The sequence below is a fragment of the Tachypleus tridentatus genome, chromosome 7, assembly GCF_004210375.1.
Source record: "Tachypleus tridentatus isolate NWPU-2018 chromosome 7, ASM421037v1, whole genome shotgun sequence".
NCBI lineage: Eukaryota > Metazoa > Arthropoda > Merostomata > Xiphosura > Limulidae > Tachypleus > Tachypleus tridentatus.
In genome coordinates this window covers 20,876,081-20,891,380 of record NC_134831.1, presented here as the reverse complement: position 1 = coordinate 20,891,380, position 15,300 = coordinate 20,876,081, and the positions used below count along the sequence as shown (strand labels likewise).

Sequence of the window (15,300 nt, the reverse complement as noted above, 5' to 3'; positions counted from 1 at the left end):
TTTATCAACAATAGTAATTGAGGTATTGGCATAAATTAGCCAATAAATGCCTTGTTTGTTCAGACTTGGTATTTTATTGAGAGATATATGTAATGGTATACATTTCTATGCAAGATCTGATCAATTTGCCAGAAAGAACGTTTAATAGTTTATTAAAATTCGACAGTCATGATAATTTTTAATTTTTTAGAAACCTCTTAAATTTTGAAGTACATACAAGTTAATTTTCAATGTGATTCTAAAATAACATTTACCTTCTCAACATATAACAAATTTCATCCAAAGAGTAATGGTAGCATACCACTATAATTATATTGGTTCCAGAAACAAATATCTGAAATTATTTATTGAATTACTTTATGTATATGTCATTTACTTAGGAAAGTTTATTAAGTTATTGGTAGAAAATAGTAACTACATCATTTATGTGAATTAAAATACCTGATTCACTGAATCTTGATAAGATTTTGGCTAATTACTAGTTAAGCATAAAATTAGCAACAGAAGTTTTTAACATTGTTTTCACTCTCTTCTGTTTTATCTAACTAAAATTATGAGGATAGTTCTAATAAATACTTATTTTGTAAAAAAAAAAAAGGTGCAACAATTTGTTGAACACAAAATGATATATTTTTTGTGGATATTTTTTTCCCATATAGCACAAAAAACATACTTAAATAAAGTTAAGGATTTTTAAAAGGTGTTTTGTATGATAATTTAGAAACTTGGAGAGTTGTGTAACATTGCTGTTTTCAAAATGTAGTTTTGTTGTAATGGTTTAATGAGATGCTAACTTCTACAACGATTGTAAATGTGTAATGTGTGATGCATTATCTTACTTGTATATCCCTTTTTTAAAGTAGTATGAAGAAAAAAAATTTAAATATATATTTTTTCTTTAGTTGTTTGAAATCTGCAATGGAAGTTCTCAACAAACTGCTATTACTGGACTAGAATTTCACAAAATGTCAAGTTCATTTGCTGGAGATAACAAATATTTCATAATGGTAACAACTGCAAGGTACAGATATTCCAGAGTTTGCCAAAACTGTAGAATACATTGCATTTAACAACATTTCACAATTTTAGTGTAAAAGCACTTTCAAGTTATTGGATATGTTAACAAAAAAAAACAGTTCTGTCATGTTATAACTTAGTAGATACACTCAGTGGCCACTTTATTAGGTACACCAGCAGTTTAAAGTAAATAGCCAAAGAGAAAATCATGGCTGCTACTTAATAAATAAAACATGCAGACATGGTCAAGAGGTTCAGTTGTTATTTGACCAAACATTAAAAAGAGGGGAAAATGCATGATATAAGCAATTTTGGCTGTGAAATGACTGTTGGTGTTAGACATGATGGTTCCAGCATTTCAGAAACTGCTGATTTCCTGGGATTTTCATGCACTACAGTCTAGAGTTTACAGAAATGGTGTGAAAAACAAAAAATATCCAGTGAGTAGCAGTTCTGTGGGCAAAAATACCTTGTTAATGAAAGAGGAGAATGGCCAGACTCATTCAAGCTGACAGGAAGGCTACAAATACTCAACTAACCACTCTTTACAACAGTGGTATACAGAAGGTCATCTCTGAATGCACAATATGTTGAACCTTGAAGCAGATGGGCCACAGCAGCAGAAGATCATGCTGGACTCCACTCCTGTCAGCTAAGAACAGGTAGATGAGGATACAGTGATCATGGGATCACCAAAACTGGATGATTGAAGATTGGAAAAATGTTGCCTGGTCTGATGAATCTCTATTTCTGCTGCAACTTGTAGATAGTAGGGTCAGAATTTGGTCAACAGTACATGATGGTGGCAGTGGTGTAATAGTGTAGAGAATGTTTTATTGGCACACATTAGGCCCTTTAATACCAAATTGATCATCATTTTGAATGCTACAGCATATCTGAGCTTTGTTGCTGACCATTTACCTCCCTTTATGGCCAGTCTACCCATTTTCCAATGGCTAGTTCCAGCAGAATAATGTGCCATGTTAACAAGCACACATCATCTCAAGCTGGTTCCATGAGCATGACAGTGACTTTAATGGTCTGAACAGTCTTCAAAGTTCAATCCAATAGAGCACCTTTGGGATGAAGTGAAATGAAAGGTTCACAGCATGAATGTGTGGCCAACAAATCTGCAGGAACTGCATGATGCTGTCAAGTCAGCATGAACCAGAATCCCCAAGTAATGTTTCCAGCACCTTGTTGAATCCATGCTGCAAAAAATTCAGGCAGTTCTGGAGGCAAAAGAGGGTCCTACCCAGTACTAGATATATGTACCTAATAAACTGGCCACTGAGTGTATACATTTAGAATTATTATAATTGATTCTTGTGCATCACTTGTTAAAATAAATTAAGTAAAAAATAACTTTACAGGAGTGCTCTACAATAACATTATTTGTTTGCTGTTTGGTTGTAAGATTTAAGGTACTTAACCACATTTTCTTTTCTTTTGAAGTGCAAGTTGTGTTATATTTCTAGCTCATGTGCTAGAGTTTGTAATAGGTTTTGAATGATATTCTTTTGTAAGATGTTTCAACCTTTACTCATTAATACTTTATACTGTAGTGTTTCATGCTCATTTCATTCCATAGGGATTATTTTATTGTAGTTTGTGTAGATTTTTGTATGCAACATATATTATGCATAAATTCTGAACCTTGTACCATATATTGTTTCATTTATATCAGTTTTATTTCAAGAATATCATTATTACACAAATAACTTTGTTTTTGACTTCTATGTATTTCATTGTGAACTTTACAAATTTTCCAATATGAAAGATAGTTTCTGTAGTATCCATAGTTCATCTTATTTTACAGCAGTGTTTGTTTTCGATAGTTATTTTTCTTCTTCTTATACATTATTCAATATATCCCTTACCTATTATAGCTGCCTGTTTGTATATTTTTCCATTGATATGTGAAATTCTAAACAAGAAAGTTATAAACAAAAGATTGTGCAAATTAAACACAGAAAAATAAAGCTGAGCTACAAACTACAATATGGAAATGGTAGCTTGTACCATCATAAAAAGTATATGCGAAATTAAAACACAGTAATCAGGTTAAGTCAAATAACAGATTTAACGTTTCTCAGTTGTCATAAATGAATAGAAGCTGAGCTAAAAAAATGTAAAAATGAGGAGTGGTGGTTCAACCCAGTGCATACTTAAACTAAAGCAAGTTGTGAGAAAGTAAATAAATGAAAAACAGAGAAAAAGAAAAAGTTAATAAACAAAACAAGTTATTAAAAACAGACCGTTGGGGTTGACAAATAAACCTTTTTTGTTTAAAATGGCATTCCAGCCCTAATAATTGTCATCTACCTCTACAAACAGTGTAATAAAACTTAGACCTTTTAAATCAATATACACTACTATTATAGATATGAAATTTGAATTTATCCTCCAAAGTATAATAAGACATCACTTATCCTTTTTTCTAGTCAGCATGCTGTCTAAAGCCATTCAAGCAGTAAGCAGTTGCTATCTGTTGCTATGTAAAGCAAATAGGATTTTAAACTGTATCTAAAGAAATATTAAATACAAGTCTAAAGATGTTATAATTTCATTGTGTGAGGTACTGGTTAGGTCACATTTGGAATAATGTGTTCAATTTTGGGATCCTTGCCTTAGGAAAAACATTGAATTGTTGTTAAGAGTTCAGAGAAGGGTTACTAGATGGAGGGGTTCTCATACAAGGAGAGGTTGAAATCTCACAGTTTCATTTCTCTTGAAAACAGAAGAGGTAAGAGGGATCTGATTGAGTTGTTTAAGATTGTAAAGGAAATTTATGCTGTTGATGCATCATCTTTTTTCATATTTAACAATGCAAATAGTAGGAATAGGACAAGTATAAATGTGGTCAGTGGTGTCTGACCAAGTATTCTTTAACTTGAAATCTGCCCTATACTGTCATATTGACTTGTGTTTTGTACTTCATGGCTTTACATTGCTGACCAACTGTTGAGATATGGTGTTCCATAATACAGCACATTGGAGATTAACCTCACAATATTTTTATTCATAAACATAATGCCCTGGTCCACATTGCCTATAGATTGCATGGGTAGAGCAGAAAGGGATAGTTGTCTCTCCCTGCTTTTCCTGTAGCAAATGGCTTGGTATGGTCTGCTTTTCAAAATAGGTTTTTGTGGTCACCCATTGTATTGTCTTAGATGATGATGTTTCTCCAGACTCTCCACTACCTTTTCAGCCTTTTTTCTACTGTTGGAATACAGAAGTCCTTACCAGTTTCTAGTTCCACACTACTGTGGTGGTCAACTGTGGAGGGACCTTCCTGAATGGGTCCCACACATAGATGGCTATAATTATTCTGTGTAGAGAAGGGTGATAGTGTTCTGCAGGTGTAAATGATGTAACTTCCTCCTCTTTGTGATATAAAATTACAAAGGAATGATACATCAAAAAATGTAGTTCACCCATTTGATTGGGAGCCCTCATCCCAACTTCTCAATGATGCTGCTATCCCATGGCAGGGTTTTGAATTTAGAGTAAAACCAATCAAAAGTCCTCTCACATTTAAGGTCATTTGTCTTCCTCCCTTAATTTCCTCCATCTGTGTTGTTGGTTATAGAAGAGGTATGTAGGATTATTATGAATTTGTCCTTTTGGCTCCCTTGTTCTACTTTAATATGGAGATGTTATTGCTTTTTAAACGGTTCTGGTCAATTCCTAGTTAGGGAAATTGATTGCCTGTGATAGAAATCTTTTTGTTACCAGATGCTGGGTCCTTAGATCAATATCTCAGTACAAATACTTGTGACATGCTTTTTAGATAGAGTTATTCTCAGTCACCTGGTCTCTTGGGTTTGTGGTGAAGACAGGATGATTCTCATCCCACCTCTGCATAGATGTCAGTTTTAAATAAAATGAAACCAATTTGACACTTGTAATTTCAGTACGAATATAGTTTTATTTATTCGAGCCAATTACTGTTTCTTTACCTCAGTTGTCATGTTAAGGTATATTTACCTGCATCTTTAGTTTGAAAAGTCTTAGGTTAGTGATCTAAATATGCTATGAAAGCTGTTTTTTTATTTTTTTAATATTCTTTTCAACAGTATAATTTAGTGTGGCTTACAGTCAGTGTAGAGCCTTATTAGGTATTAGAACAAAATGACAGAAACATAGATTGCTAATACATTGGTACAAAAAAAAAGATGTTTATAAACTGTTCTCTGGTGGGAAAGCAATTAATCTTTGGATTTATAACACTAAATTGAGAGGTTTGATTCTCCTTAGTGGACACTGCAAATAGCTTGATTTGGCTTTGTTATAACAAAATATCCACTAAGTGTGTGAACTACTTCTGCCAGAACTAGAACCCTAAGTTTTTAAAGTTTGCTTTGTCACTTAGTACTTCTTTTTGAAACATGATGTTGTATTGTGATTAGGGAAATGATTGATTTAAATAGAACTGAATGAGGTAGTCTAAGTTAATTATTTTGCACTAAAACATCATTTTGTTTTGTTATTAAGGCTGCTGTTTTACAATGGTACATTAGCCTTTATAAACCTGAGTAATTGATTTTAAATGGAAAAGAAAACTACTATAAATAAGTTTGAAAAATATGTAAATGAATATAAAATGAGTTTGAAACATATTACATATGTCAACATGAAACCATCTGATTAACAATTGAAAAAAGGTTGCTTGGAATTCGGGTATAATAGGAAAATACAACAGAAGTAAGTATTTGTAATCATTTCTTTGAAAAACATTTCAAATTTTCCGTTTTGAAAATTCATATATGAATATCAGGCAAAAAAATGTGTTTTGGAGAAGCAACATAATTTGTAAAAAGTTCATCTCAAGTTTCAAAATATTCGATTCACTAGTTTTATTTTTGCAATGCAGTTGAACAAACCATTTGTGTAGGTGTTTCAACAAGAGTTATTGGCAGAATTGAAAATCTGTATGTGGAACATGAAATTTTTCCTCAGAAGGAATAGTTAATGCATTTGCCACCTTTCTTCAAGAGTGCACTGCCTCAAGCACCTGTGTATGTTCAATCCATTGAGGTTTTTAGGGGACATTATTGTGTTTTAACAATTACCTTACTTGCTCAGTAACCATAGCCTTATCATATGAATGAGCTCTGCCACTGTTGCAAGTAGATAAATGGAGAAAAAAAACTTTAGTGGATTTCTACGTTACAACATGTTCCTTATACTTAGCTTTTGAATCTATAGTTATTGAAGTCTAGGTAGTTATATTCTTCATTTAATTTTGAGTTATTTCACTTAAAGTAGGGACAATTTACCATATGGTTCATTTTAACATGTGGCCAGTATATTCCTAATTCTAACTTAAGGAGGAACATTTTGGTGGTGGGAAATATTTAGTATGGAATGTCAAGATATTTGTATGCCTTTACATTAAGTACTTTCTCTTTGTCACTAGAGTTTGAGATGAAGAATATGGGCTAAAAACACATTAATACTACCTTTTTGCATTGTGTTTCTTTTGTATAAATTTTCTTTGATAAGCTTTTTTTTATTTTACAGTCGACTTTACCAGTTTCTGGGTAGTGTACCTAGCAATGTGGAATGCCCTGTATTACAGCATGTTTTCAACAACTACCCAGAAGTTCCAGGTGAGAGGAAGGTTCTACATTTGAAGCATAATTAGTTTATAACTTTTTAAACTTGTGTAATACAATAAATTTTAATACCAGTACTTAAAGACGTTTTTGTCAAAATTCAAAAGTAGTTATATTTAAAAATGTAAATGTAAGTTTTGAACATTATATTCATGTTCAGGGTGAAGTTTTTAACATAATATTGTTATAGTGAAAAACTTCTTGTCCCAGAAATGATGCATTTTACACACAAATAACAACAGAAATTTGTTTTAATTTTTACTCTTTAAATTTAAAGCTTTGTTTAAAAAAATAATTGTAATTTAAGATATACATTTTAAATATCCTGTATTAAAATTGGTAATAAGAGTAGCTGTTTGGTTCACAGGATCTGGAAATAAAGATATTTCAGCAATGCATGTCTCAACTGAAAAAAAGAAAAGAAAAAAGAGATAAATTGGGAAGCACCTGAATATTTATTTTAAAAATTTTGGACTGATAATAGTCCTATTAAGAGTCACAAAATGAATATAAGAATAGATTGAACATTGTGGAAAAAATCCTAATCGATCATGCACATTGGTTGTTAAACTTTTTTACAGAGAGGGTGGATATCCCGAGAACAAAAAATTCTGGAAGTTAACTAATTTAGTGTTGCCATATTTATGTTACATAAATTTTAAATCAAAATAAAATTTCCTGAAAATTATAGCACTTGGTCAAACTGAATGTAAATTACATAAAAAGGCATGGGCTACACAACAAGATAACACAAAAGACAAACCATGCATTACTAAGCACTAGTACAACAAAAGACCTTATCTAACCCACATCACTATCTAAACTGTTTGTTTGTCCACGAGGACAAGTTTCTGTTGAATGTGATTTTTGTCATTAAGGTAGTCATGATGGAACATTTAAATGAACATTCTGTGTGCAAATTGTTGATGATATTAGAAATGACTGAAGCATTTAAAAATTTTTCTTTTCAGAAAATGCTCTCAACTTTAGCTCTACATAGATTGTATATTTGATTAAAGAAAATGCTTCCAGATATTCAGTTACAAAAAGTACCAAAGGAAAGTAACTGATAAATATTAACTCAAAAGTAAAAGGGAAAATAATTCACAATTATAATGCAGACTTAGAAAAAAATATATAAATTGTGAAATAAAGCTAAACAGAAAAGAAACTTTACAATATTCTTTTGAGAGCTTATTCTTTTTAAAATATACTGTAATAAAAAAAGAATGAAACAAGATCAATCATACATATTGTATACCTTTACTCCAAGATTGCATGCATGCATTATATTAGATAATGTCAGATTTCATCTATAAAAACTCGGAAATTACTTCAAAGATCCAGAATGATCAATAATCCTAATCACGTTATGTGGTGTGATGAGGAATATCGACCTTGATGTGCCCATGAAAACTAGTACAAATTTAATAGTATTTTACACTTATTAACCCCCAAACTCCAAAACTAACCCTATTTCTTCATAATAAAATATACTTCAAATTTATCAGTACTGTCCAATATTGACTTCCTATATCATGTAAAATGTTTGTGTTCTTTTGATTAATAACTTTTCAAGATACATGCATACAAATGGACTTGGTTGCAATACCTTTGCCCTCCCTCTCTGAGGATAAGGGTAATGAATTGAAGCTAGTAATTGAATTTAAGCTGAGCTTAAGAATTAATTAGATAATAGGGACTTTATTTTATATTTAGATGTGTAAACTCATTACACAAACTTATGCTTTCAAGGAATGTAAAATTATTATTTTTTATTCAGGTATATGACTAATGTGTCTTTGTAATTACCTTTCAGGACCTTGGAAATGCAAATTGAGTATTTTATTTCTTGTATATTGTCCATAATAGATCGGTTTTTAGAAATTCCTGGCCAGTTGGGTTACAGCAAACTACAGTTATTTTACCCTCAGCCAGGAACTCTTCCTGAAACCTTTGGCTGGATGACAGGTAATGGTTATTAACTCTGATAATATATTTGTTTTTCAGTACATTGTAATTTTTAAAATAAATCCTATGGATTATCATGAGAATATTTTTCATTTACATTTTCTGTAGAAAAATTTCAGTTGTAAAATGCTTTATTAAGAGGATTTCTTCTTTGAACAGAGCATATCCAAAAGTAAGAATAAAAGAAGTTTAAGTCTTGAAAAATACTTGATTAAATAAATCAATAAGCATTATTAGCTACTCATATAGTCAACCACATATACAACTTGTATAACTAATGAAGATTATAGCTATACATTTTTAAAATTTTTTCCTCTGAGTTTTGAACAGTTCTGCATGTACTTAGTGATGTTCTTGGAAACAGGATGTCTAGAAATTATAAAATTCTACCAGTCTTCTAACTAGATTACATAATGCAGTGGTTGCTTCATAAGACCTGATCACTTGATCCTGTTTATGTAGCATTCCCTCCTGAAAGGAGATCATAATGATTTCCAGGGCTGGTATAAAGACTTGTTCAAATTGTTATGAGTTGAGGTATATCTCCTTTTAATATGTGCAATAAGAATGGCCACTGATGTAGGTAATTTTGTGGTAGAGCTTACATATTCTTCCAGTCAAGATGGGCATGCAGATTTGTAGATTGGTATTTTTCTTTACTTTCAGCTAATTTTGAGTTCTCTTGGAAAATGTAATTTTGCCTTTACATTTTCATGTACAATATAACAAGTAGTACCTGGTGGTTTGTTTTATTAAACTTTCCTTTACTTGCTTGTCAGTTTGTAGTGTTAAAGCAAGTGGATTGGAAGGCTGTAAGGAAAGGAGGCCATCTTGAGCAGAAATATGATTATGTGGTTATCTTTCCTATCATAATTTATTTTGTATCAAATCTAGTTTCTTAGCATTTTTGTTGTAAACATTAAAAAAATTAAGTAAAGAAAAATCAGACTTATACAGGAATCTGAACTTTCCATCTTGTATCCAGTGAGGCAGTATGAAATTTTTGTTTGCAAGGAGAGATGAGTTAAGGAATTGAGGTAGTCATGTAATTTCCAGTCCTAAATCAACAACAATCATTCGTATGTCTTTGCTTTTAAACTGTGAGCTTGTTATTTAGCTTACTCTCAGTCATATCACTGTAAAAGGAGATGGAATTTTTAAAACGTGATGAGTATAATAATTTTTTATGGAAACCAAAAGCAAATAAAATCAATTTAATATTTTTTACAGAACCTGGTGTCTACTATGGAACTATTGACACAACTGGACAGGCTGGACATGACTCAGTTACAGTTGATACTCAGCTAATTCAGTATTATTTTTTAGTTTGACCATTTTCTTTATGTTCTTTAATACATTTTGTTGTCATTCTTTGATCATTTTTATTAAACACAAATTGTTAACTTAGTAAGCTGTGTAATGTTTATAAAATTAGGTCATAATTACTAGCTTTTCAGGGTGTGGCACTTTTTTTAGATGGGAATTTTTTTTTAAATTCTGAAACCAAATTCTAAGAGTTTTCTCTAAAATAATTTATAAGATACAAAACTAATAGCAAAACCAGTCATATAAATTATTTGATTGTAGAAAAATATTAACAAGAAAACGTAGTTGATTTTGAATATTCAGTACACTTATTTTAGAATGTAATGTGGCCTGGTAACTACAATTTTATTAAGATTAAGATGACACTTTTGTTTTCAATAATACTGATGTTTTAAAGATAAACCAATGTTTAATAGTACACAATAAATGTTCAGAAACAAAACTGTCCTCAGTCTCAAAATAATTTAAAAAAAAATTCTTATTGTTTAATAATTTATTTTATAAAGATAAAATACTGTGAGACTGAGAAAAGACTCATGCACCCTACTTTTCAACATCTCACTCCTGATGACGATACAGTAGGATGTCAAAATGTAAAGTTTATGAGGCTTCTCAGCTTTGTGGTATTCTATTTTTATACAGTAAATTATTAAGTAAAACAAAGTTTTATATTGTATATCGAGACTGAGGATAGTCTTATTTTTAAATACATATTTTCTACTGTTAGATGTTGGTTTTTGCTTCAATACATCTGTGTTTGTTTTTTTTCTGTTTTGGCTTCCATTTTGAATGAAATGTTTTAATGGTTTCTTTAAACTTATTAAATATCCTTAATACTAGGCCAAACATGGCCAGGTGGTTAAGGCACTTGAATTGTAATTCTAGGTTTGTGGGTTTGAATCCTCGTCACATCAAACATGCTCACCCTTTCAGCTGTGGGGGCATTATAATGTGACAGTCAATCCAACTGTTTATGGGTAAAAGAGTAACCAAAGAGTTGGTGGTGGGTGGTGACTAACTGCCTTCCCTCTAGTCTTACACTGCAAAATTAGGGGCAGCTAGTGCAGATAGCCCTCGTGTAGCTTTGCACGAAATTCTAAACAAACCATATTAAGTTTTTTGTTAATGATATTCTGTAAATCAAATAAATTCATAATTAATTATAATTATTAGATAGTTAGTTAGGCAGTTTATTTTATATATTGAATAGAATAAACATAAAAATGATACTCAATAAAGATTTTAGTCATCACAGTGTTCTGCAGACATGTACTATAATCACTAAACAGTGAATCTGTCTGATTTGATGACAAGTTTATGTGGTGAACATATTAAGAACACCTGTTTATAAACATTGAAACTTAATAAGACTATATTAAACACCATAATTTTAAACAAATAACCAAACATCATGAAAATACTTTTATTAAGCCTTAAGCAGTCTCTAGTTGTTGTTTTTTTGCTGCATACTGTATGTGCATTAAATTAGATTAAAATGTCCAAATCTGATATGAACATTAGTTAGGTTCATGCTTTCCCTCTCAGATCTGGATTTTATTGTATATTAAGGTTTATGTATTTCTGTTTTGTATTTTAAGTTTTGTAGTTTGAAGATTGCATCACCATAATAGTTCAAAACTTGTTTTTTTAGTTTTAGTAGTTGAAAACTAATGGCTTGAGTTCAAGTAATGTAAACAGTGGATATTCCACATTTGTTTATATATTTTGAGAGACATTTGTTGACTTTGTTGGGAAAAAATGATAAACCATTTTTTGTACTTCTTTAAAAAAAAAAGTAAATTTAAAGTATAATTGAAGAAATGTAAATGTCCTACACTTAATTAGGTAATAGCTTTTAGTGACTCCAGTTCACTGTAAACATTTCCAGATGTTTTGAGAAACTTACTGGCTACAATTTAACAACTTATTTTTCTCCTAAGATGTTATTCTTGTTGTGATATGAAGTAAAGTTTTCTCCAATTAAATCATACAAAGAGTGATACTTAAACAGGAAAGAATAAAACATTCTGAAAACTAATTTTTTTTGGTAGAGTAAGTGATTTCTTTTTAGAAGATACAGTGTATATATATGTTAGTGAAATTAAGTAATGAAATCCAAATGAAGTCAAATTAGTAAACAAAATCATGAGGAAGGACTGCATTAAAAGTAGAAAATCCCAACCTCTGATTAATTATATTATAACCATAAACTTTTAAGCCATAAACAAAACACATTAAAATTAAACAAATTAAGTTACATATTTTTAAAAAGATCCCAGGGTACAAGCTACAATGTGGGATTATAAAATGTATCCTAGGTTTTAGAGATGACTGAAGAAGTAGGACCCACATTGTGGTGGGGATACATCGTCTATCAGTCTTAACCTCCAATTTACTAGTCTCACATGAGAAGATCAGAAATTTATAAAATAGGAAAGTGAGATATGGGTGCTCAAGCCTACAATGTCCCACATCTATATCACTCCTCACTGCTTGCAGACAGTTGTGGGAAGGCTGCTGCTCTCCCAAGTTAAAATAAGAAAAAGATGAAAAAATAAATAAATTAATTAAAAAATTAAAAAAAGGAAAATAAAGAAAATTGGGTCCTACTTTCACAGTCATCTCCAAAACGTAGGACAAATTTTATAATCCCATGTTGTAGCTTGCACCCGAGGATCCTTTTAAAAATATGCAGCATATTTTGTTTAATTTTAATGTGTTTTGTTTATGGCTTAAAAATTTATGGTCATATATGTATATACATACAATGTTATTAATTTTGCATGTAAAGGAGTTTTTCACAAACTGTATAACTTGTCCAAGTTACTAGAAAATTAAGTTAAATGGTGTATGCATTGTTAAACATTTACTTGTTTTTATCTTTAATCCAGCTACCCAGAAGTAAAAGGTAACCTTCCAAAGAATCCAATTTCATTTGTTTTAACAAAGTTCCACACACTAGTACTTTATCCAGACAGGTAAGAAAGTTGCGTTTTCAAACTTAAAAGTGTTTTGCATTAATTGTACCTTTGTTTTTATCAAGGTGAAAAGAAATGTACTGATATCATTGTGCAAACTGTATAAATAATTTTTAAGAATGGTTTTAAACATAAGTTATTAGATTGAATTTACATGTATTGCTTTATAAATATTAAGCATGCTTTGTTTTTATTCAAAACATTTTTATAAGAAATGTGGTGAAATCATGTTCAATTAAAAAAATGTTCAGTTATTTTTTTTAAATGGAATTCCAGGAACCTCACCAAAGTTTTTAATTTTTATGAACTGCATATGAGATAACAAACTATACTTTTTCTTTGTTTTGATCTTATTTACTGCTCACTTATTATTTCTTTTATTGTTTAATTGAGCTACAAGTTTTTAGTTACATTAAAGCACAAACTTGTGTTCTATTTAGAGTACACTGATTGCAAGCATGTATGTACATATTATGAAACTGATACAAGCTTACCCTAGCAGTGTGACATACAGATATTATTATTGTGAAAGATTGCCTAAATTTATGGTAATACTTTGTCACATGAAATGTAACCTCATGGTCTAATCAATTATAAAAACCCTTCCTATGTCTTGAATGAGTTATTTCATGAGATACAGTTAGAACTATTATTAATTATTTCTCAATACTTGTGTTGATCTTGAGAAGTAGTTTGAGTTTAGAATCATACTTTTTAAATAATTAGACTGTTTTTTCTTTCAGTTCTTTTTGCTAATTCTTTTAGTTATTGAAGTTAATAGCACTGAGATTTATCTTGTATTGTTTATTAACATTTGTACCTTGTACTGGCAGGCATGTGTTTACCTTTTTTTTTTCTGTAAGTGAAAAATTTGTAATTTGAAAATTTTACTCTGTTATATTTTAATAAATCAATTTTCTTTGACCCTGATTTTAGAAGTGTTTTGTTTTTATCAGTTACATGTTTTTACTCTGATTATAGTTATTGGTGTTATTTTTCCTATTGAACTCTTCAAGCCAAAAATCAACTTGACATTTGTATCAGTATTGTGTGTGTGTGGATGGATGGAACTATTATAGTTAATCTGACTTTCTGATTAGTGTTTCAAGTGTAACTTCTGTTATGCAACATTGGGGTGATACTTATTTTTTAAGCTGACTTCAAGAAATGTTTTTGTTAGTTTTTTTTTTTCATGAACATGTTTTCTTGTCGGGAAGTAGTAAAAAAAAATTGGTCCATACTCCATAAACTTGCCTTTCCGTGTTTAAATCAGAAAAAGTGAATTAACTAAAAGAGTTAAAATGTCATCTACAAAGATAATTATACTGGAGTTCAGTAAAAATACTGAAAAATATATTCAGTAGGACTTTGTAAGACCCTATACTTACATTAATCATAAAATAAATATACCAAAAATACAGGGTAATCATATACCAGAGAAGACGTAGAATTCAAAAACTACAACTCCATGAAAATGCTTTAATCACCATTCATTTGACACTTAATGATAATTAACATTTAGTAATTCATGTTTTTTTCATATGACTGAGTAAAAATAAGGCCACTGCTTACCAGATATAATGTCGATGATAGATGTATAACATGTTTTAAGTAAACATACACAAATTTAGATTTCTAGCAAAGAAAATATAAGGATGAATTTAGTTTCAAGCTGAAATAATTGTCCACATTAAAACCAAATATGTTTTAAAACTTTAGTTCTAATAAGTAAAGGCCAGTTATTGCAAAAGTTTTTATGTTTTAGTAGGTTTTTTTTTCAGGAAATAGAAGTGACTACACTAAAATATCGAGTAATTTTAAGATAATAAATCATAGAGAACAAGACAAGTTTGCAAATTCCAAAGAGAATAAATTTAGTTCATTAACAAACATCTTATATTTGAAGTTATGTTAAGGCAAAATGTTGAACAAGAAGAAAATATATTTCTGTAGTTGATAATACTCAACTTCATTATTTTTGTTGTTATTTCTTACAAAGAAGTCACTAAGGTTTCTCACAATAATGTAACAGCTAAAAATACTAATAAGAGCTTATTAAAACACCTAGTCATTTGAAAACAAAACAGAGGTAAACATTTCTGTCAATTTGTAGGAAAGTACAATATATTTTATCCATTTTGAAAGGTTGAAAGCCCTTTGTGTCTTGAATGAACAGTTGGTTTTTGAAGATGTATTCACTGAGGTATGTGATATGCTAAAAATGAGTAATTCTTGAGTTACATTTTATTGTAAGAAATGCATAATCAAACTTAAAAGTATTTAAGTTTTTTTTCCATGTAGAAATAAATGGCTGCTGGAAATTTTTTGAATATATTAAAGAGCAAAGGTTTGACATAATAGAAGTAACAATTTTAAAACAAATA

General features: G+C 30.2%; 1 protein-coding gene across 10 annotated transcripts in view; it reads left to right on the top strand.

Moving 5' to 3' along the window:
- The window catches only part of dor (vacuolar protein sorting-associated protein 18 dor), a 138,802-nt gene that overhangs the window by 51,776 nt on the left and 71,726 nt on the right, over positions 1-15,300 (top strand). For 9 of the 10 annotated variants that reach the window (XM_076510677.1, XM_076510671.1, XM_076510674.1 and 6 more), the window contains 6 exons: positions 903-1,021; positions 6,547-6,635; positions 8,514-8,612; positions 9,843-9,924; positions 12,830-12,916; positions 15,062-15,119. In XM_076510677.1, coding sequence (XP_076366792.1) covers positions 903-1,021; positions 6,547-6,635; positions 8,514-8,612; positions 9,843-9,924; positions 12,830-12,916; positions 15,062-15,119 — 534 coding nt within the window. The remainder of the gene's footprint in view (positions 1-902; positions 1,022-6,546; positions 6,636-8,513; positions 8,613-9,842; positions 9,925-12,829; positions 12,917-15,061; positions 15,120-15,300) is intronic. The other variant, XM_076510673.1, reaches the window with a different exon arrangement.